Below are 22095 nucleotides of genomic sequence, written 5' to 3'. Positions count from 1 at the left end.
TTTCTAAATCATTTTTTTTTTACTTTGTGTTAGGTAATCCATTTGTCTGTACCCTCATATAGCTATCATGGAAATCATATAATCTATCAATTCGAGCGAAATGGGGCTATAGGTAATTATGCTTAGAAGTCCGGTTCATCGAACTTTCCTAGGCATAATTGCAAAACCAGTCTGAGCCATGTGGGTCCTAGCGGCTAATGTTTCCGATGATAACATCACACCACCATTTTACCTGCTGTTAAAATGACAAAAAAAAAGAAAAAAAAACAGAAAATAAGCAAGAACTTTTACCTGCTGTTAAAATGACAAAAACTAAAAAAACACAGAAAAAAACCAGAATTTTACCTGCTGTTAAAATGACAAAAAAATGAAAAAGAAAAGAAAAACACAGAAATAAAACCAGAGTATAAACTCCTACTAGCTTCCTTGGTGGCGGGGGTGTCGAATCGGATCGTGGCCGTGGCTGAAGAAAGCAACTCAACCAGCTGCCCTCCCAAATTTCTCTCCTCTTGCCGACGACTCGGAAAAAAACCGCGGACACCGCGTCCGCTCGACGGAGGGAAGGGGATGAGCTCCTCGTCGGCGTCGGCTGTGCCGCCGGAGGACGACGTCTGCTCGGTCTGCCACGACCGCTTCCGGATCCCCTGCCAGGCCAACTGCTCCCATTGGTTCTGCGGTTCGTCTCCCAATCTTCCCTCGCCCTTACCCCCCCCCCCCCCCCCCCCCCCCCGCTTCCCCTCACCATGGAAGCTCCATCGCTTCCTGGAACCTCGATCCACCTGTTTCCACCGATTAGGTTGGGAGATTATGCGTAGGTTTTCATTTGATTCCGGTCGTTTTTTTTTGGCTTCCGCTGGATATAGAAATGGTTTGTATTGGCTAGAATTGACAAGGATGTTGTAGATTACGCGGTTTTTGAGTTGGCTGCATGATGAGAAGGCTCTAATTTGCCGGTTTAGGATAATTTGTGTATGTGTGTGTCGATGCCAAATGAGGGTTTATGGTGGTTTTTTGGTAGGTTGGTTGAAATTTTGGAACTCATGTAGCTGGAAGACTGGGAGTAGTGTGTAATACATTCTACATGAACTGATGGAAAGCCAGGTCAGATCTAAGATTGTGCCATACACTTGAATACCAATGAACACCACAATTGCTCATCGAGCAACTATGTGGAAAAGTCAACTTCATCCCTAAAGCCAATCAAACACCATCTCAGTGCTTGTGCGCATTCATATTTATAGGACTGAATTAGGTTTATACATTAGGATTATTTGGGATAACCAAATGGCTCTTACCCCCTTAGTTCAATGGTATTACTTGTCATGTTATGAAATGGTAGCATTAATTTTATTCACTCCGAAAGAGCAATATCTTCTATGATGCATGAATCAGGCTCAACACTATGAAATCAGTATGATATGATATATTATACTACCACTTTGTCTTTTACAACAGAGCTACCCACTGCATCAGTTATTCTTTTTATTTCAGTTTGGCCATAAGACCTGGTAGCGCATATGCTTTTTGAGCATGTATTTCCTACCCAACTATACTTCCTTCACTACTTCTCTAGTATTACTGAAAGTATTAGTAGTAACTATGCTAATTTTGTTGCAGGAGAGTGCATTATCCGTGTTTGGAATCATGGACCTGCTGTACAGCCTTGCAAGTGTCCCATTTGCCGTCGCCTTATTAATCTTCTGGTACCAGCAAATGTATCAATAGATAATGATGATGATCCGCAAATTCAGCATGTTCTAGGAGAGGTTCAGCATTACAACCGCATATTTGGTGGAACACCCCGCAACCTGACTCAGGTTTATACATTGTTCACGAAAGCTTACTTATTTTGTCTTCAGATTTGGAAATTTGAATGTACATAGGACTAATCAACATCAATAAATGTTGTATTTGCAAACACACACACACACACACACACACACACACACACACACACACACACACATCAATAAATGTTCTCCAAGGGGATATGTTTCATTTTCTCATAATTAGCTCATTGTTCCTTGCTTGCATGCTCCCCAAATTCTTTTATAGGATTCATAGTGTAGTTTTGATTCCTGCACAGGTTATGATTGAGAAATCATCTGTCTTCTAACTCCTACAATGCATGCACATTTCAGATACTGGCATGCAAATGGGCCTCTGCACCGTTGAGTTCTAAAAAATGGTAGCATGCATTTAATATTGTTGCTAGATAATCTCTATTAGGTCAGGTTTCATAACACCTAGCATTTTATGCCTTTCTGTTGGTTCAGTATCTTTAGCTTTCTATTTCTTTGTGATTGTGTATCCCTATACAGAGTAACATCCATTTTTACATAATCAAACCAACGCTAATAGTAGCTTCTACTCTTGCTCTGAAAGGCAGTACTTCAACATTAATCAGGGTAAAATGGAAACATGAACACGGTTACTCTGTTATGTTGGAAAGATTATAGATAATAGTGTGACATACCCTTATTCATCATTACTCTATTTGTACATATTGACTAGAGTTGTCATAGTTGTTGTACGAGGAATGTGACTAAGGTGTAACATGTTGTCATATTTAACTATCTAAGATATAACAAATATGAGCATATCTAGTTGACTAACTGCAGTAGCTTTGGTAGCTAATTACTTGATGTTTTCACGATCTTTTTTCAGAGGTTGCAAGACCTACCCTTTTTCATCAGAAGACTGTTCAGGGAACTACTGGATCCCCAGAGGACCCTCCCACTTGTCTTCAGGGCGAGGATGGTCATGATGGTAAGGTTTTATGCCATTAAAGTGCCTTTTGTTATCTGTAAAGCTACTATATGTTTGTGGAAGTAAACATTGTTTCTCACTGATTAAAATTTGCAGGTAGCCCTGAGTGCAATTTATGTCCTGAGCCCCATCGACATTCTTCCTGAAAGTAAGTTCGATATTCTTCTCCGCGATCTGAATTCCAGTACCACTGGGCATATGATTGTTAAATGTTAATGTTTTGAATATATTATAGACGTGCTGGGGCTGTTTGGATTCTTCGATGACTTCCTCGTGCTGCTGATCGTGTTCCTCCACCTTGCTGCTGTCTACCGTTCTCTGCTGCTCTACCGCCACGGAGGCCACTGAATTGCTGCTGCACATAACGTGATGGCAGATGGAGTACTTGCGTCCCTGGCTGACGTTCTGAGACAAGAGATATTTCATTTGTGCTGGAAGAGATTGCTAGCTAAAGTCGATGATGATTGATGGTACGAATGATGGCGGCAGTAGTTTCTCTCCCCCTGTGTATTCTATTTCGCTATGCTATGCCTTGTTTGGTGATATTCACATGGTGGATTTAATGAGACCGATTGCTTTTTCTTTAGTTTGATATATATACTCACACGAGATTAGCAAATAGCAACAACAGTGAGCACTTGTTCATCCTTGATGAGCCCCAATGGCATTGCTGCTCCAACAACTATGGATGGGCCTATGGCCTCTGCCAGAGAAAGTTTTCTTTTCTTTTCTCTTTATTTTTTCTTCCTTTTCTGAGGAGTGGAAAGAAACATACACTACTCCCTCCGTCCAAAAAAAACTCAATTTTTAGGTTTTTGTGTCTAGCGTTTGCCCGTCCGTCTTATATGAAATTTTTTTGTGATTAGTATTTTCATTACTGTTAGATGATAAACCATAAATATATTTTGTGCATGACTTATCTCTTTAAATTTTTTCATAATTTTTTTAAATAAGACAGACGGTCAAACGTTAGACACGAAAACCCAGAAATTAAGTTTCCAAACGGCAAATACACTTTTTTCTTTTCTTTTCCTTTTTTTCAAATACACGTATTTAGATTCTATAGCTCGTCACATTCCGGGGGAAAAAAAATTGTTCGTAGTCGTGGCGTGGCTCTTGCTGATGCCAAGTACTCCAGCTCCCCAGTAGTGTGAAGGGCTAGGCTACGGCTCGCCTCCCATCTTGTCTCTCTCTCTCTCCCCTCTCCCACCGGCAGAGACGCGCTCCTGTGGCGGGGAGGGAGCAGATTCATTCAGCCACACAGACACAACTCGTCTTCTCCTCGAGGAGCTAGCAACCGGCTAGCGGAGCAAGAGCAAAGCCTTCAGGAATCAGGAGGCGGCCAGATTCGCGCGCGGTTCCTCCCTCCTGTGCGTGCGTGCGTGCTCTCTCTCTCTCTCGTCCTCGAATTTATCTGTTGTTTTTTACTACTAGTGTCTAGTACTTGTGATTTCAATCGGCTGCTATGCTCGTTACTTGCTTCTTCATTCATAGACCATATAGTCCCTACCTCTCTGGATGGATGAAATTGTGTGAGTAATTGCTTGTGCTCTGGTGTCAAAGGGAAAGGAATTCAGTCGCGTGCTACAGACTACAGAGAGCTCTTTTGATCGGAAGCCAATGAAGTAATGGAGGGTATATAACCTGGGGGGGTTGTGCGAGAGTTCATCTAGATTGAAATCTGACTCAGAATTTGCGGCCCCATTTATCTCCTTAGGAAATTTCTGAGCACCAAGACCATCAAATTCCCCCATCTGTCACCTGTATATAAGTGTCTGCCTTTCCTCCATGCCATTAACTGTTTTAGCCATTTGATTGATATGCAGGATGTTGGCGAAATCCCCATCATTGCCTTTCTTAACTGCTACTGAAACTGCTGCGATCAGCCTCTCTCCAAGCGTAAGATGCTCCACTTTGTCCGGTGATGGCCATTCATGTTGTGTTTTTCCAGAGATTCTCACCTTCATTTCCTGCCATGCTGAATCAACAAATTATATAGTTTTGCACTGTTAATATTGAGCATGTGCGCCTTTCAGTGTCGGACTATATTTATTGGCACTCTTTATATGAACGTGCGCCCCACATAAGGATTAAATGTCTTGTTCAGTGAAAAAAAAATATTGTGCCAGCTGACTACTTATGTATCATATACTATGACACCATATGAATTTGATGAAATGGCCTCTCAAATGCGTTTAATGAAACAGATGTGCGTGGGGTTCTTCAGTCATCCAGTGGTTAGATACTTAGATATACCTTTACACCTCGACACGTTCAGCAAATTCAGACTGCATTTAAGTATTTATTTTGGTTAGGTCCCTGGCAGCATTCTCATTGATTTGATGTTCAATACTAGATGCTTTTCTCAAACATCATTTACCAATTCTCCATTTGTTCAAAAATCTATGTTTTCAGTGAAGGGCCATGTACTGTGTTTCTGCACTTGGAGTTATGTAATAAGTTATGCAGTGTTTTATACTTTTATTATGTTACCTCTAGTTTGTAACAAGCTTGATATCTCCATTAGGAGTTCTCTATTTCTATATGTCAATCTTTTTTTTTCCTTGAAAAAACTGGTTCACTATATCACATTCAGTTCCAGCTTGCTTCAGATTGATTTAATGTATTTTGATGAATTTTGAGTGATTCATGTTTTGTGTAGTGTGATCTCTTTAGTTCACCAAATGCGAGATTTTCCAAGAAGAAATATGGAGGAAGATTAACTATCCAGCCAAACATTGAATTTGGAAAAACTCAAAATAGTAGGACTCAGAGAAAATGGAGGACATTCTCCGCTGATCAAGCTCAAGCTACCGTTGTCGATGCTGGTGACAACAAAACATGGGAAGAAGCCAAACAGATACTAACATCACTGGATTACTCCATTGAAGACGCCGACAAAATGCTGAAGAAGGCATTTGGATGGATTCATTCACCATACTGGAGTGAAGAGAGAAAGAAGGAGGTTCCAAATGCTGAGGTGGTTAGTGGAGTACTGAACTACATTAGAACTCTTGGGCTCTCCGATGATGACCTTCGCAAATTGCTGAAGAAATTCCCAGAAGTACTTGGATGTGACCTTGACAGCGAGGTGAAACTGAATGTAGGCAAGCTGGACAGTGACTGGGGAATAAATGGAAAAACACTCCGGAGTCTTCTTTTAAGGAATCCAAAAGTTTTGGGGTACAATGTGGACTGCCGAGGGGACTGCATGGCGCAGTGCACCCGTTGCTGGGTTAGGTTCTAGTTCTGCTCTACGTTAATGTGCAGAACTTACAGTTGAATTATAGGTTCCCAGCTATTTGTCTATTTCTATATCGGTTACTCAAAACCTCTCTTAACATAAACAAAACACATTTATAGTAGATGGATTAGCCTCAGCATGTTAGTTTTGTTTACATCTTGAACAGCACCTTTTCCATACTATCTGTATCAGGGATGTAAAAACAAATATATCAGATACCTGAATTTCTGTGAGTTCTTCAACGTTTAATTGTTCTTTTCTTTTGGTCTGTTGAGGCAATGCGAGTACTTGAATTGTGCTGTTCTGCCATTCTTGTCATTGTGCTTGATATATAATCAGTATCTCATATTTGTGTATTAAAAAAAATCAGTTTCTCATTTGCATCTGATTACCTGATATATGTATGATGAACAAGTGTTTCACGGTTCTGAGTAATGAAATGCAATATGATATGTCAGTATCTGCAGATGGAAGGGGTCTCAGATTCCCCAATCTCTTGGGTTGTTTCAACATGTGCAGGATTAAGGTATGTCCAGTCTAATGCCCTCTTCTGATTTCCCCTTTTTAGAGAGAAAAAAAAATGTTTCTAACATGTTTCCTAAGTGTTGTACATGCTAGTGTCAATTGATTAAGCTTAAGCTTTGACATTATTCATCAGGATTGAGAGACAGTTCAAAGTTTGAAACCATCCTCTGTTCTCAAAAATCGAATGCTGCTGCTGCAAAGAGATCAATTCCATCGAATTCACAGTAATCGAGCCCCATCGGCGAGAGGCTTCCTCGCTCATCATCCATGCTGCCTTTGATCATCAATCCATCGGAGAAGAAGCGGTTCGTGTCCACCGTTCTGCCCACTGCCTCGCCGGCGGCGTGCGGCAGCTGACCGGAGGCGGCGTCGTCGTCGTAGTCCTCGGGCGGCAGCGCCGGCGAGTGGCCGTCGAAGATGGCGACGTGGGCGAAGAGCTTGTCCTTGCGGGAGAAGGAGGTGCCGCAGGAGCAGACCCAGCGGTCGCGGCCGCAGTGCTTCTCGTGGGTGCGGAGGTCGGCGACGACGGAGAACCTCTTGACGTTGCAGCGGCGGCAGGTGAAGCTCTTGTCGCAGTGGCTCCGCCGGTAATGGTTCTTGACGCAGGTGGGCGTCTTGAGCGGCTGGAAGCTCTTGTGCTCCCTGTTCCTCTTGCACCCCACGTACGGGCAGGAGTAGAAGCGCCTCCTCGCCGCCGCGTCCGCCGCCGCCGGCGAACGCGACGGCGAACCGCCGGGCTTGGCCAGCGCGGCCGCCGACTTGTACTCCTCGCCGTGTCCGCGCATGTGCATCCGCAGGTTGGCGTCGCGCTTGAAGCCCTTGCCGCACACGCCGCAGAAGTGGACGTGCGGCGCCAGGATCTCCTCCTTCTCGATCTGGACCACCTCGTAGGAGCCCCGCGGCGGGGCGCGCTCGCCGTCGCCATCGGCGCCCTCGTCGGCGTCGCTGCTGCCGTCGTGCTTGGCGTCCGCGTCCGCGTCGTCGCCGCCGCGGCGCGCCGCGGCGAGGTTCTTGGAGATGGAGACGAGCTGCACGACGATGCAGCTGAGCTCGGCGGCGACGATCTGCGGCGGCGGGTTCGGCGTCGACGAGATTATGCCGCGGAGGTGGCCGATCTTCTGCTCCAGAAATGTCAGGTACGTCAGCACCGCCCTCGCGTCCCCAGCTGCTGCTGCTGCTGCTTCGCCGCCATGGCGAGCTTGCGTCGTGCTACTCGCATCAAAATCACACAGCTCCATGATCATCTGGGAGAAATCTTCATCTTGCTCCAAGTACATCGCCTGATTATTATTGTTGTTGCTGAAATGATCGGCACTACTACTCATCATCATCGTCGACAACAACGATGAATATGATCCTTCCCCTGAAATACATGCCAACAAAAATTGAATCAATGATCAAGAACCCAAATGGACATGTTCAGAGTGGCATTGGCAATGGCATAACACTTACCCTGAGATGATGAGAATGACAATGCTGATCAAAGAAAGGTAAAAATTCGATCGAGTGTCAGATGATTTTTTTTTTGTGCTCCTGATCAGATCACTTCTGCTTGTCGGTGATGAAATGTGAGTCGAGCTGACAGCTGAGCTAATCAAGGCAGTAATATATACTCCAATTGATAAGGTGTGTGGGCTCCACGGCGGCGGCGACTAGGTCGACGGCATGGTAAGCTCTTGCGTCACTAAAGCCGAAGCATTGGCATGGAAATGTAATGTGCACGAGTTGGTTGACTGGTTTCTTCTTCAGGGTCTCGTGCTTTTTCTTCCTGGCTCTTGGTGCTCTGCTTTGGTCAGGAAAGCCACCAAATTTTGCCCTTCTGAACAATAGAAAGCTTACATATTATAATCACTTTTTTCTAATTAAACTTCTTTAATATTTTTTACACAAAACAAACATATTATCAAAAAATCTGTCAACAGATGAATAGCAATTCCGTATATTTAATGTTAAAAAATATATTCAATGTTAGATTTAATGAAATTAATTTGATTTTTAAGATGTTACTAATTTTTATGTAAATCTAGCTAAACTTAATAAAATTTGACTAGAAAAAAAGTTAACACTTATAATATAAAGGGGATGGAGTATTTTATAATTTTACTGGGTACACGTTGCGTTAAAAGGCCCCATGGATGTGTTGACCTCACTTGCCGATCACCATTCCTTCACTGATCATTTTTTTGCCTTTCCTCTGAAAGAGAACAGCAAGGTCACCTTCCATCTACAGCATAAGTAACAAGGTAAGCATGATGCATATGCTTGGGAAGCTGGGTTGGTGTCACCGGGTATTACCGTATTGTGTTCCTCTTGAGTAGTATCTGTGAGTGTTCACACCAACCGATTTTATTAACAGCGGGCTAACCCCATATTTGTGCTGTAACAGAAGTGTTTACACACGATACGTATGCTCCACGGTCCACATACGCTACTGGTACTTATTTTGTTTTGGAGATCTCTAGGCTTTAGATAACTTAAAATTGTGAGAAATTTCGCTCACCTCCAACCTCTAAATCAAGGGAAATAGGAGAAAAGAGAGGGAAATTAATGGCAAAGGACTCAATGGCGGCTGCGATACTAAGTTAGAGGTTAGGGGATTGAAGGCAGAAGAAACAGGGGGATTCCATGAACTTGGAAGGATGACGGGAAGCGCTGAGGACATGCGATCGGCCGTGGACGTGGGCAGGTGGCTTGAGGGGTTGGAGGAGCCACGGTGGACGAGGTCGACAATGGGTGCTTCCGATCTGGAGTACTTCCTCCGTTTTATATTATAAAACTTTTTAATATTACCTACATTTATATATATGTTAACGAATCTAGACATATATATGGGTTTAGATTTATTAACATTTATATGAATGTGGACAATACTAGAAAATCTTATAATATGAAACGGAGGAGGTAGTTAGAAAGATGAGGGTGGCAGTGGTGGCGGTGTCTCATAGCACAAGCCGTCGGGACAAAAAAACAAGCAGGGTGGGAGTACTTCACCGCCGCTTGGGCTTCAGGAGGAGCAAGAGGAGGGGAAGGGAGAAGGCCGGTAGGGCGAGCCTTGTTGACAATACGCAAGGGGTAGGAAAAAGCACAAATTACAACGCATATGGCTCAATCAGATCTGGAGTCGCGTGGCGAGGGAGAGGAGGGGAAGATGTCCGTTACTGTAGTAGCACACACAAATATTGATGCAATCTAGCCATGCATAACACAACTTAAAATTATGGGTAGTTTTAGGTGACTGAAAATTACACAACCACATTTCTTTTATTTCTTTTATTTGAGATTAGTCTTAAATGTATCACACTTCTCTCGCATGTTGTGTGCGAGGACAAGGAGACACTAAAACTAAGGTTTTCTCTACCAACTAATTTGTTGCATCAATAGTGAAGATTAAAAGTAAAGTAATATTTCTTTTTTTTAAGACCAAGAGCTTGAGTTTTGTTTACCAGAAAAAAGATACAGTCATATGCGAAATCGTCAACATATATAAAGCTAGACCAACGGCTATAACACTCTAGATAATTCTCGCTAAAAACATGATGGAAAAAACTGCATAGTTGGATTATACATTATCGGTTAGTATTGTGTAAACGAACCACGGAACAAGGTGTGTAGAAATTAGTAAGTCGAGAGGGGCGACCAAGTCAAAACGAAGAGCGAAATGGCAGCATGCAGTGCACCGTATTCGGACATGCATGTAACAGCGTCCAGATTAAGTGACAGTGTGCCACGTATGTCCTGCGCTCTGCTTAAAAGCCAAAAGGCAAATTTTACTACATGACATCACGACTTTGTGGTTTTAGCTGTAGAACACTGCACAAACTCACTTTTGGGAGAAAACACTATCTAAACATGGTTATTTACTGCTGAACACCGCGCACATTAAAATATTAATTTCTAGTTGAGTAGGAGAGATAAAGAGTGTGAAATGTCAAAAATACCCCTTGCCCCACTTATCATATTCTTCCTCTTCCTCCTTATTTTCCCTTTCCAATGTCACGGCAGCGCTCCACCGCGTCGTGGGTGCACTCTGGCACGACGGCATTCGGCGGAGACAACGCTTTGGCAGTATCTGTGAGTGGCGGCATCGGCATGAGGAGATGGAGGCGGACTCGTGGCGCGGCATCGAGCTCCGAAACGATGGGAAGGCGGCGCTCGACGACGGGCGGCATCTGCCGGAGTTGAGGAAGAAAGAGAGGGAAGCGGCAGTGTGAAAAGAGAAGGTTTCGGCCTCGGAGCGGCCGGAGCTCACCGGCGGCGGCAGCGGCACGGAAATGACGTGGCAGTGACGATGTCGCAGCTCGAGGCGACGGCATGAAGTAGCGGCGGCGTGGCTTGGGCCGGCTCGGAGTTCTCCCCCTCTTTGTGCTAATCCACAAGCAACCAACATCACGGAGTCAAATCTCTCGTCTCCAATTTCTTCCTTTTTCCATTGAGCCAAATTGCAACACTCAAACACCAAATCGTACAGTAGCAAGCCACACACAAGCATAGCTGCTGCTGCCCCCCATCGAACCGTTGTAGAGTGCTCAGGCACCACTGGCTAGAGTGCTCAGGCACCGTTGGCGGCAGCTTAGCCGTGGTGTCTGGACACGGCATACCTAGCAAGAGGTCTCGCCCGACGACCACGGCCCCCGGCGGTTGGGACTCTCTCGCCCCCGTGCCTGCCATCTTGAGCCGTGGGCGCATCACCTGTGAGACGCCGTGGTGGGAGATAGAGGAAGAGCTAAAGGAAGAAGAGAGGAAGAGGAAAAGAAAGGAGGGGCAATTTGGTCACTTTGTGTAAAATTTTGAGCCCTCTATTGACTCGTCAGCACGAATACACTATTTTAATGGACGAATACTCTATTGACTCTGGCAAATAACCACGTTTAGATAGTATTTTTCCCCAAAAGTGAGTTTGTGCGGTGTCCTACAGCTAAAACCACAAAGTCGCGATGTCATGTAGTAAAATTTGCCAAAGCCAAATTAACACGGTTGGTCCTGTCGATGTTATTGGCTTACGGCTCCATGCACCTACTGACACAAAGGGTTTATTGAAGTTTCTGATAGCTATTAGAAGCGATCATGTAAACATTCTAAATTTTCATTTTATTTTTTTTAAAAAAAATATAGTTGTAGAATTAAAAAATAATTAAAAGTCGGAAGCTAATTATAAACTACTATGAGTTTCTTCATATTCTAATCAGAATCTTAAGTTCTTAAACAAGGACAAGAAAGCTAGTGTAACTTGTTTGCCCTTTCATGTAACTAACCGACCCTATGCTTGCTGCCGTTGAACTGTCACCGACTGCACGTGTCTGATTACTATTCTTGCCTATATTTTGAAACAGCTTATCCAAACTTAGTAGCTTACGTGGCAGAATCTTGAAGCTTTCACAACACACAACGCAGCTCTCACCAGACACCAGCCATGCCTTGGTCGATCAGCTGTACTAGGGAGTATATCCTTCAACAAACACTGATGTTGATGGTTGTTGATGAAAAAATCAAACACACCGGTCTGGGAGATCTGCTTAGCTCCTGTGCAGATCCAAAGATTAATGAGATGCGGGCGTGCCAGTTAGTTTAATCCTACAACTGACAAGATTTGCAAATAATAGATCAAACAGCCGATCGGCTGACAAGCCGATGAAGTAGTTCCAGCCGATAGTCGATAATAGCCGATGCCGATACCAGCCGATAGCGATAGGTTTAAGCAATCGGCTATATGTCCAATATAGATAATGATATAAAGGCAATCGGCTGATGATAATATAATATAGCAATATAATCCAGTAGAAACCAATCGGCTAACAATATGAAATAGTAGAACAAATATTGATCCGAAGGTTAAAGCACACATCGGCTGGAGGTCCGATGTCATAAGATCCACAAGATTAGATTAAACAGTGAAACCTTTGTTGCCATCGGCTAAATCCAACTTATATGTATATGCAATCCCTACAAGCCGATGCAACGTCCAGATAACTTATCGACTAGCACCCCGATAAAACATTAGCATGAACCTATCGGCTTAACAAGACTTATATTATCAACTACAATCTAGTAGATCGAACCTAACCGATGCAGCACGAGATTGTATATGATATTCTAATACTCGATGAGCCGATAGATCTGTCTAATGTGATGGATATAACAAATCTATTTAGAACAGTATTATGATTGTAGAGATATATCGGCTAAGATAGGAGATCAAACCTAACCGAGATAGTCCCAGCTAAACCAATGCGTCTCTAAACACAATGCAATTAGAGATATAATTGAGATATCAGGTAGGCAAATATATCAACCAAACCAGAGCGATCCAAGAGATCGAATCGATGCAGCCTTGAACAACACCAACGTAGCCGACAGATTCACCAAGGCCCGACAGAACGTAGGACTTACCCCTTCGCTGGAGATCGAAAGCCGATGCAGCCCTGCGTCAGGTGCCCAAGTTCCGCCGGAAGATAAGTAAAACCCTCAGGGAAGAGGGTGGCGATGTGCCGAGAGTATTATTGATCGATAGATTGATAGATTACAATGACCCTGGGTGTACATATTTATACCCATAGGGAGATACTAGTCCTTGTCGGACAAGAAAGAAACTGAAAAGGAAAAGATAAAGTTCTTATCGGACACTAAACACACTTTCCTAAAGATAAAAGAAAACTAACAAACTATACCTAATTAATAGATAATAAGCTTCCTTTGATTGATCCGACTCCACCAAGAACACGACATCGTGGCGACTTGACTCCCATCGGCTGATTCTAGAACTTTGAAGCCGATACTGACTTTAAACCGATGGTAAATTTGGGCTTACCAAATTTCACTGTTAACAATGGTATCCGACATGGAATACTACTATTAGAGCAAATTTAATAGTATAGTCAACTACTAACTCCAAATGATCTAGAGCTAATGTAATAGTCAATTTATATAATAGTTGCTTACTATACTATTAATACCCGATCCCACCTGTCATACACTCGTTACGTTGTGGAGTCTGTGCTGCAGCTGGCTATATATCTGTAGTCCGCTGTTTTTCTCTCTCTTCATTTGTCTATTTAAAATATATTTATAGCTGGCTTATAGCCCGCTATTGTACATGCTCTTATCATATTAAGAGTGGCTTCGCAGAAGCTGCGGAAAACAACAAAAGCGGATCTCTATGATTGCGAAACGTAACTATGACCGTTCGTGCGGGAAAGAGTGTTGTCTTTGTACAGGGCCCCACCCCCACGGGACACGCACCAGCTGACAGTCCAATGACGGTGATGGCTATGGGCCTTGGGCCGCACGCATGGCATGGCCCAATTGCTGGCCGCGGCCGGACAACGAAGCCGTGAGCCGTGGCCCATTAACAACAAGTGGGCCGAACTAAGTTGTTGGGCCGTAGCCAAGTTACAGGGAAGAGAGACAAACAAAAACTAACGGAAAACGGAACACGTAAAATTGCACACCATCAGCAACATGATCTGACATCTCCCAGATATATGGGCATGCATTTACCTCGAATTATCCATTCACGTCAACTATATGTACTACTATTATATAATATAATAATCGCTTACTATTAATATACGGTACCTACATATATATTTTCTCCGTCTCATTTAAGTATAGCCATGAGCATTATGTGTGAATTTACACGAGCCAGTGATTTCTTTCTTTCCTTCTTTTTTACCGTCCATCACTCCATCAGGTGAGGTAAGTAGCAAATTATCGAAAAGGTAGTGCACGAGTATTCGCCATTAGTTGATCCGGCGAATCGGTCGACGGAAGGAGAAATCGGATAAACGTCATTTTCTTCCGTTTTCAATTTTCTTTTTCCTTCTTTTTACGAGATTCTTCTGTAATATGTTGCAAGTATCAAGCATTTCTGTTTTTTTTTCACTTCTATTTATTTCTCAGATTTTTTTGTTATATATAGTTTTTGGGATTTGCTATAAAAAAATTTCTAGTTTTTTTATCTTTTTAACGGAAATTTTCTATATAAAAAGTTTTCGTGAAAACTTCCTATATATGTAGGGAGATTTTTTATACATATATATATATATATAGACTTTGTATATGTAAACTTTATATAGAAATTACATCATACTTAGAAAGTTTAGTGCAGAAATAACAAAATGCTAAAGGAATATTTTTTAAATGAATAATATCCTTAGAAAATTTCTATAAATAGACTTTTTATATAGAAAGAATATATGTAAACTTTATGTATATGGACTTTGACTACGTAAACTTCATATGGGCCGAAGAAGTTGTAGGGTCGTATCCACGTAGTAGTAAAGTATATTTGTACAGGAAAAAGTACACCGGAGGTCCCTCAACTTGTCATCGAGTTTCAAAATTATCCCCTAACCACGATACCAGATATCCGGCGTCCCCCAACTTACGAAACCAGTGAAACCTAGGTCCCTCGGCGGTTTTGATTCCGGTTTTGTCCGATGTGGCAGCTGACTCAGCGTGGGACCCACGTGGGCCCCACGCGTCAGCCTCTTCTTCCCCTCCCCTCACCTCTCTTCCTCTCTCCTCTTCACGGCGCCGGTGGAGGGAGAAGCCACGCGCGGGCAGCGGGCGGTGGAGTGGCACGTGGGCGGACGGCGGGCGGAGGGCGGACAGCGGAGCGGCGCTCAGGCGGACACAAGGCAGAAGGGAAGAGCGGTGGCGGCGGGAGCATAGGGGAGATCGAAGAGGACGACCTCAAGCACGGCGGCAAGCAGAGTGGGGCGACGACGAGGCGAAGCGGAGCGGCGGCGGGCAGAGAAGGCAGGTGGAATGGGGTGAGGGCGGCGGAGCAACAAGGCGGAGTGGGACAACGGGTACTGGAGCTCGCAAATGGCCGGCGACACAAGGCTGCAGCGACAACGGTGAACGGCGCCGCGACGGCGAGAACGGAGGGCACCGGAAGGAATAGCATGACGCGAGCAGCTCATCGAGGACGCCGCCGGCTTCGCAAGGGGTAGCACAACGACAGATGGCGAAGGGAGACGGGAATCCAACGAAGGATGTCGGGGTCGTCGGCGGCGGCGGTGGTGACCCAGATGGGAAGCAAGGGGACGGCGCCGACGGGGGAGCCGTGGAAGTGGAGCGTGACGCAGAGGCAGCTGGTGCCGCCGCCTCCGCAGTCGGTGTCGCCGCCCGTGTTGCGGCTGCCGCTTCGCCGTCCGCCCGCGCGCCGCTCCGCCCGCCGTCCGCCGCCCGCCGCTCCGCCCGCGCGCCACTCCGCCGCCCGCCGCCCGAGCGCCGCTCCACCCGCCGTCTGCCCGTGCGCCGCTCTGCCGCCTGCTGCCCGCGCGTGGCTTCTCCCCCCGCCGGCGCCGTGAAGAGGAGAGAGGAAGAGAGGTGAGGGAAGGGGAAGAAGAGGCTGACGCGTGGGGCCCACGTGGGTCCCACGCTGAGTCAGCTGCCACATCAGATAAAACCAGACTCAAAACCGCCGAGGGATCTAGTTTGCACTGGTTTTATAAGTTGGGGGACGCCGGATATCTGGTATTGTGGTTGGGGGATGATTTTGTAACTCGATGATAAAGTTGAGGGACCTCCGGTGTACTATTTCCTATTTGTACACCACCAGCTACATGATCTGACATCTAGCTCCAAAACATATGTGCATTGGTCTATAATTATCCATTCACATAAATAGACAAGTATTTGTACAGCGTAGAATTGCATAGTACAGAGATAAGCACACGTCGGCAGTTTAAACAAGATTAATTAAAGAGAAAAAAAAAAGCTGAATCAGTGTGCTACACAATCACCCAAAGCACACGCCTACACGCAGCAAAAGAACATGAAAGCACGAGAAATTAAAATTAAAAACACCGAGCGGATCTCCCAGCGAAATCGTTCGTTTTGATCTCATCAGCTGATGCCGTCGAAGTTGCTGCTCATGAGCGACAATGTCGCGCTCGGTAGCACCCGGTTCACCTGAGGTTGCTCTGCGAATTGATTAAACCAAACACACCATTGCGTTCAGTTCGCATCATCAGGATCTGACAAAACTGTAGCTAAACCAATTAATTAATTTGATTAGACTACTCACTCTTAACCGCCTCCAGCTCCGACGGAGTGAGCCTCGCCGAGAACCCGCTCACGACGTTCTTGTAGTTGTATATGATTGCCCCCTTCGCCTTCTCCTCGCTGAATTCATTTCCAGATTCCAAATCATTTATCAGAAGTTGCATTAATTCAGAATTGTTAATTTGGATCGGTTGATTTTGATCGATGCAGCGGCGAGGATGGTATACTATTACCTGCCGAGCGCGGCGGCGAGGATGGAGAGCTGGTAGGCGGTGCAGACGACGCCGGAGGGCGGGGGGTCGACGAAGACGAGGTAGTTAGCTGCGCCGCCTTCTCCGGCGGCGACAGCCGCGGCCATGGCGACGGCGGCGGCGAGGAGGAGGGAGACGGTGGCGGTCCAAGGTTTCATGGCGAGATTGGCGAAGGATCTCAGCGGTGCCTCTCCTCTATCGGATTGCTGTTTATGAGCAGCGAACGAGAGGTCCGTATTAAGCTGCGGGATGCATTAGCATTAGCTCCTATAATAGAATGTGAATGTATAGCTAATCTGCATTTTGGAAAAAATGGAGCTTAATTAACAAAATACAATATTACACTTGTGTTCATTCAGATCAAGTAAGGATACAAAACTACGTATGTATTTTTACAAACTAACAAAAATACAGAACCGGACTCCCCTGAATCTGCAAAGTGCAATACCTAAAAACTCCACACGCGCGCTGTTAAATACACGTAAAACTTGAACATAGATTTTCATAATTAACGAGTAGAAGCAAACACGTAGTATTAATTTCTGTGTGTATGAATTTCTTGAGGTTTTCATCAGGTGACAGCACATGCAATGTCATCGATCATACGACGACGGGCGCAACGGCGGCGTCGGAGCCGTGCTTGGTGACGTCGTACATCTCGCCGTCGCCCCAGAGCGCGTAGGCCTCCTCGCCGTGGACGGCGTCGTCGCCGACCTCGAGCTTGTCGTCGGGCATGCGGAGCGGGACGAGGAGGTTGATGGCGAGGCAGATGAGGGAGGTGACGGCGACGTTCCAGGCGACGACGAAGAGGCCGCCGGCGATCTGCTTGCCGAACTGGGCGCCGCCGGCGCCGCCGTAGAAGGCGCCCCGGGAGTCGGCGACGGGGAGGAAGAGGTTGCAGAGGGTGGGCTCGGCGAAGAGGCCGGTGAGGAGGCCGCCGAGGAGGCCGGCGACGCCGTGGGTGTGGAAGACGCCGAGGGTGTCGTCGACGCGCTGCAGGATCTTGGAGCGCTTGTGGAGGATCATCATGGTGTACCACGGGATGCTGCCGGCGAGCACCCCCATCACCAGCGCCGCCCACCCCTGTACCACCCCTGCAATACCAATCCATACAACGTTTGATTCTTCGTCTTATTTATTTTTTAATGGTAAATATTCTTATTGTTATTAGATGATAAAACATGAATAATACTTTATGTATGCCTATTTTATTAAAAAAATATAAAATTTTCAAATAAAACGGATGGTCAAATGTTGGATACAGAAATACAAAAATGAACTTAATTTAGAACGGAGGCAGTAATTCAGTACTAAGTTGCTATGTTTTGATACGAAAAGAGTGCTTTCTCCGTTTCACAATGTAAGTCATTCTAACATTTCCCATATTCATATTGATATTAATGAATCTAGATAAATATATATATCTAGATTTATTAACATCATTATAAATGTGGAAAATGTTAGAATGACTTACATTGTGAAACAGAGATAGTATATGTTTTATTGACATTCGTGTATATATTGTACAGAAAAGAAAATTCATAATATTATGCTCTATTGAAATCTGTATTATACGCACGAATCTAAAAACAAATATAACGATAAGGGGGTGTAGGTGTGTGTCGTAAATAAGGACACGGATCCTTTGCAATAGCAGTGACGGTGGCTGATGTCATCGATTGCTATGGAGTACTGTAGTCCATCCTCGCCGCGTAAATAGACTTTGAACGAAGTCACCGACGGAATGGGAGGCTGTAAAATATTCTACTTTTATTTTCAGTGTGCTTTTCTTGGCTGCTTGCGTACAAGCAAAACTCAGAAAAAACAAATTGGCAGTGTCACGACTTTGACTTTACTAGTACTACGAGTTAGTGATAGGTATTGACATAAGCACGAACGACAAATAAGATTCCTGGTTTCCGACGAAATATGTAATACCTCCGTTTCTAAAATGTACAGCGATGAGTTTTAACGTCCAACTTTGATCATCCGTCTTATTTAAAATTTTTTTATAATTAGCAATTTTCTAGTTATAAGATGATAAAACATGAATACTACTTTACTCGTGAATTATGTTTTTAATTTTTTTTAAAAAAAAATTCAAATAAAACGAGTTGTTAAAGTTGAACGCGGAAAACCATGGCTGCACTTATTTTGAGACGGAGGGAGTATGCATCAACCAACCTAGATTCCGATGAACGTTCTGTATTTGTTCACATTAGGTACTGTAGTGACCAGTGACCGGAAATTGAGTATGAAAAATTTACGACTCTTCGACTACAAGAGAGAGAGAGAGAGAGAGAGATGATGAATCAGTTGCGTGTGCGTGTTTAATTAGTTGCCACAAAATGGTAAACGGCGTAATCTACGGGGAAAATGCAGATTATTTGGCAGGCAAGGTAACGAACCTCCTGTATTGTTGGCAACGCAGACAGTTTAGAATTCAAAGTCAAAACAACCTGGGCGTGAAGGATCATTAATCTGCAAACCGGGATAATCTAATCTAATTAAGAATCGATCCGAGCTCGTCACGCACGCCATCACGTTATAGTTCATCGATCCCAAAGTTAATTAGAGTACTAGACAACAATTTGATTAATATAAGGCTAGGTTTGGTACTCAGTTTTTCCAATTTCAACTCCTTTATTTTGCATACACGTGTCTTCCCAAACTACTAAACGGTATATTTTCGTTAAAGTTTTGTATAGAAAGATTGTTTTTTTTTTAAAAATAACAATAATTTACTTTTAAGTTATTTTAGCTAACACTTAAGTAATAAGGCTTCGTTTTCTGTGTAGTGTGATGAATGACGTACCTGCAGCGGGGGTGATGCAGACGAGGCCGGTGATCATGCCCTGGACGGCGCCGACGACGGAGGGCTTCTTGAAGAAGATGACGTCGAGGCATGTCCAGACGATGAGGCTCATGGCGGTGCAGATGTTGGTGTTGAGGACGGCCATGGAGGCGACGGAGTTGGCGGCGTACGGACCACCGCCGTTGAACCCTGCCCACCCCATCCATAGTAACCCTGCCCCCGTCAGCGTGAACAGTATGTTGTTCGGCGGGAACCTCTCCCTGTCCTTCTGTGCCCTTGGCCCCACCTGCTAGCCACACATTGATATATATGTACACTTGTCAGAGCCACTTCGACGTCGGCAGCGGCGGCGGCAAAAATGGAGTACTATTGTTTAGCTTAATCGTGAACTATAAGTAATTTGTGAATAAAACTTTTATATACGTGTTCTTAGCGACCTAAAAAAGGCTGAAAAATAAACTTCGATGAAAAAACTTTAAAATCAGCTTTAAATTAATGTAAGGTTGAAAATTTTAATATTGGCTGATGAGTATAAGCATAAGGGAAAAGACGAGACTGGTGGTACGGACCCAGTAGGCGGCGGTGAAGCCGGCGATGCCGGCGGAGACGTGGATGACGTAGCCGCCGCAGTAGTCGATGACGCCCCAGTGGAAGAGGAAGCCGCCGCCCCAGAGGGAGAAGGCGCCGACGGTGTAGGAGAAGGTGAGCCAGAGCGGGACGAAGATCATCCAGGCGAGGAAGCTCATGCGGCCGAGGAGGGAGCCGGCGACGAGGATGAGGGTGATGGCGGCGAACACGCACTGGAAGTACACCACCGTCGCCATCGGGTACAGCGGCTCCACCGCCGCCGTCTCCACGCTGCCGTCGGCGCGGTAGTGGACCGTCGCCGGCAGCGCGGCGCGGCCGACGAGGAGGCCCTGGTCCAGCGCCGGCCGCGCCTTCCCCCAGATCGGGAGGAGCTTCTCCCCGAACGACATGTTGTACGCCCAGGTGACCCAGCAGATCCACACGGCGGCGAAGGCGTAGAGCGCCATGAACGCCGAGTTCACCGCCCACTTCTTCTTCACCACGCCGCCGTACAGCACCACCAAGCCCGGCACGCTCTGCAGCCCCACCACCGTCGCCGCCACCAGCTGCCACGCGTTGTCGCCCTTGTTCAGCCAGTCCGCCACCGACGCCGACGTGTTCCCCTGGTACGCCAGCGGCACCACCGTCGCCGACGACGACATCTTCGTCGCCGATTCAACACACACTAAGCTTAGTATGCTTTCTTTAATTTGGTATCCTAGTTAGTGTTAGTTAGGCAGCTTATATAGAGATAGAGAGAGGATGCATGGTCCAGGTGGCGATCGATTAACCATTTTGACTCGCTAGCTAGGACTGTACGTACTAGCGGTTAAGATAAATTTAAGAGAGGTTAAATTCGTTTGTTTAATTAGGGAAGGAATCATCAACGACCAGCATGTACACCACAAACTCGTTTGAAGTAGCCATGAGCACATGACTTTGGCTGCATGTAGTACAGATCATCATCCACATCAACTAATTAATATATTTTTCTCATTTTTACCCAGCAGCAGATTCCTGGCTACAAGCCTACTACAACCCTAGCTTTGTCCATCAAGATTCAATAATGATTAAGAAATGATCAAGTATACTTGCTGTTTTGACTAAAGAAATCTGTACTTGTACTAAGTTTACAAATACTGTATATTTTGGTCTGTTGGTAGTGTGCAGAGAAGTGCATCTTAGCATGATCAAGCAATCTAATTGGAGGTTGTGTCGTGCTGGTCATATACATGAACTTTCTGCATAATAATCTATGCTGCGCAAAGATTCTTCCGGTACATCATAAGTTCTAGTAAATGTAGTTTTCTGTTTCAATGATGCAACCTACGATGCAATGGCTATTCCAATCGGGAACATGCAGTACAAGTGCGATCTTCATGTTTTCTTCTTCTACGTGACTACTGATGAAAAAAAAAACTAAAAATATACGCTAAGTTGCAAAATGAGTACTCAAACCTATATCATACTAGTTATACTGATGAAATTAATACCGAAAAATACATTAAGTTTTAGCAGACGTACTACTGGCATGAGCATGACAATGCTAGCAAGGACATGCTTCTAGAAATCTATGGCATGATATCTTTGACTAAACGATAGCACCAGTGTTATTGACCTCACCAACAAATCTGACAGTGCATAGAGATTCTTGTAGCTCTGACCTCAGTTAACACAGGCCCATGTATACATTTCTACTGAACACTAGTACTCCGTACTACTTTTCACCAAACATATATATTCGATCATGTGTGCAAATACTGGGATTGCTACAAGTGTGTTTCATATATAAGGCAGGTGCTAGGCGCACGCGTGTATTCTTATGTGAGCACATCCAAAAACTAGACCAATATACCTTAAGATTATTAAAGTTAATATAAACGTATTGCTATTAACGGGTACATCACTTAATT

General features: G+C 44.8%; 5 protein-coding genes across 6 annotated transcripts; 2 read left to right on the top strand and 3 right to left on the bottom strand.

Annotated features, from left to right (window-relative positions):
- The first annotated feature begins 439 nt into the window (after positions 1 to 439).
- On the top strand, positions 440 to 3418 carry LOC127767196 (uncharacterized). The gene is made up of 5 exons (XM_052292454.1): positions 440 to 676; positions 1618 to 1817; positions 2668 to 2769; positions 2866 to 2917; positions 3005 to 3418. Exons 1-5 carry the CDS (start codon positions 568 to 570, stop codon positions 3115 to 3117), a joined length of 576 nt encoding a protein of 191 aa, XP_052148414.1. The 5' UTR covers positions 440 to 567; the 3' UTR covers positions 3118 to 3418.
- Positions 3419 to 3907: 489 nt separating this feature from the next.
- Positions 3908 to 6255, top strand: LOC127767195 (uncharacterized). Of its 2 annotated transcripts, none has more exons than XM_052292453.1 (3): positions 3908 to 4139; positions 4596 to 4668; positions 5432 to 6255. In XM_052292453.1, the coding sequence occupies exons 2-3, from the start codon at positions 4597 to 4599 to the stop codon at positions 6014 to 6016; spliced, it is 657 nt and encodes a 218-aa protein (XP_052148413.1). In that variant the 5' UTR covers positions 3908 to 4139; position 4596; the 3' UTR covers positions 6017 to 6255. The 2 variants fall into 2 exon arrangements, with proteins under 2 accessions (XP_052148413.1, XP_052148412.1); XM_052292452.1 differs by having other exon boundaries at positions 3910 to 4147.
- A 114-nt stretch (positions 6256 to 6369) lies between these two features.
- On the bottom strand, positions 6370 to 8370 carry LOC127767194 (zinc finger protein STOP1 homolog). The gene is made up of 2 exons (XM_052292451.1): positions 7991 to 8370; positions 6370 to 7901 (listed from the first exon to the last, which is right to left on the bottom strand). The coding sequence occupies exon 2, from the start codon at positions 7867 to 7869 to the stop codon at positions 6712 to 6714; it is 1158 nt and encodes a 385-aa protein (XP_052148411.1). The 5' UTR covers positions 7870 to 7901; positions 7991 to 8370; the 3' UTR covers positions 6370 to 6711.
- Positions 8371 to 16128: 7758 nt separating this feature from the next.
- LOC127768580 (subtilisin-like protease SBT3.17) lies at positions 16129 to 17012 on the bottom strand. Its single transcript, XM_052294189.1, has 3 exons — positions 16783 to 17012; positions 16572 to 16669; positions 16129 to 16467 (listed from the first exon to the last, which is right to left on the bottom strand). The coding sequence occupies exons 1-3, from the start codon at positions 16956 to 16958 to the stop codon at positions 16391 to 16393; spliced, it is 351 nt and encodes a 116-aa protein (XP_052150149.1). The 5' UTR covers positions 16959 to 17012; the 3' UTR covers positions 16129 to 16390.
- Positions 17013 to 17101: 89 nt separating this feature from the next.
- LOC127765607 (ammonium transporter 3 member 2) lies at positions 17102 to 20886 on the bottom strand. Its single transcript, XM_052290546.1, has 3 exons — positions 20185 to 20886; positions 19616 to 19901; positions 17102 to 17894 (listed from the first exon to the last, which is right to left on the bottom strand). Exons 1-3 carry the CDS (start codon positions 20842 to 20844, stop codon positions 17401 to 17403), a joined length of 1440 nt encoding a protein of 479 aa, XP_052146506.1. The 5' UTR covers positions 20845 to 20886; the 3' UTR covers positions 17102 to 17400.
- Positions 20887 to 22095: the final 1209 nt, after the last annotated feature.

Source organism: Oryza glaberrima, chromosome 3, assembly GCF_000147395.1.
Source record: "Oryza glaberrima chromosome 3, OglaRS2, whole genome shotgun sequence".
Classification (NCBI taxonomy): Eukaryota; Viridiplantae; Streptophyta; class Magnoliopsida; order Poales; family Poaceae; genus Oryza; species Oryza glaberrima.
This window is presented reverse-complemented; position numbering and strand designations above follow the sequence as displayed.

What these genes read in the sequence shown, in the direction of transcription:
- LOC127767195 (XM_052292453.1), top strand. Translation starts at nt 4,597, where the DNA reads ATGTTGGCGAAATCCCCATCATTGCCTTTCTTAACTGCTACTGAAACT. An exon ending in CGATCAGCCTCTCTCCAAGC is followed by an intron (nt 4,669 to 5,431) that starts GTAAGATGCTCC and finishes TGTTTTGTGTAG; the next exon opens with TGTGATCTCTTTAGTTCACC.
- LOC127767196 (XM_052292454.1), top strand. Translation starts at nt 568, where the DNA reads ATGAGCTCCTCGTCGGCGTCGGCTGTGCCGCCGGAGGACGACGTCTGC. An exon ending in CTGCTCCCATTGGTTCTGCG is followed by an intron (nt 677 to 1,617) that starts GTTCGTCTCCCA and finishes ATTTTGTTGCAG; the next exon opens with GAGAGTGCATTATCCGTGTT. An exon ending in CATCGACATTCTTCCTGAAA is followed by an intron (nt 2,918 to 3,004) that starts GTAAGTTCGATA and finishes AATATATTATAG; the next exon opens with ACGTGCTGGGGCTGTTTGGA.
- LOC127765607 (XM_052290546.1), bottom strand. Translation starts at nt 20,844, where the DNA reads ATGTCGTCGTCGGCGACGGTGGTGCCGCTGGCGTACCAGGGGAACACG. An exon ending in GCTTCACCGCCGCCTACTGG is followed by an intron (nt 19,902 to 20,184) that starts GTCCGTACCACC and finishes TGTGGCTAGCAG; the next exon opens with GTGGGGCCAAGGGCACAGAA. An exon ending in CTGCATCACCCCCGCTGCAG is followed by an intron (nt 17,895 to 19,615) that starts GTACGTCATTCA and finishes TTGGTATTGCAG; the next exon opens with GGGTGGTACAGGGGTGGGCG.
- LOC127768580 (XM_052294189.1), bottom strand. Translation starts at nt 16,958, where the DNA reads ATGAAACCTTGGACCGCCACCGTCTCCCTCCTCCTCGCCGCCGCCGTC. An exon ending in CTCGCCGCCGCGCTCGGCAG is followed by an intron (nt 16,670 to 16,782) that starts GTAATAGTATAC and finishes AAATGAATTCAG; the next exon opens with CGAGGAGAAGGCGAAGGGGG. An exon ending in GGAGCTGGAGGCGGTTAAGA is followed by an intron (nt 16,468 to 16,571) that starts GTGAGTAGTCTA and finishes ATCAATTCGCAG; the next exon opens with AGCAACCTCAGGTGAACCGG.
- LOC127767194 (XM_052292451.1), bottom strand. Translation starts at nt 7,869, where the DNA reads ATGATGATGAGTAGTAGTGCCGATCATTTCAGCAACAACAATAATAAT.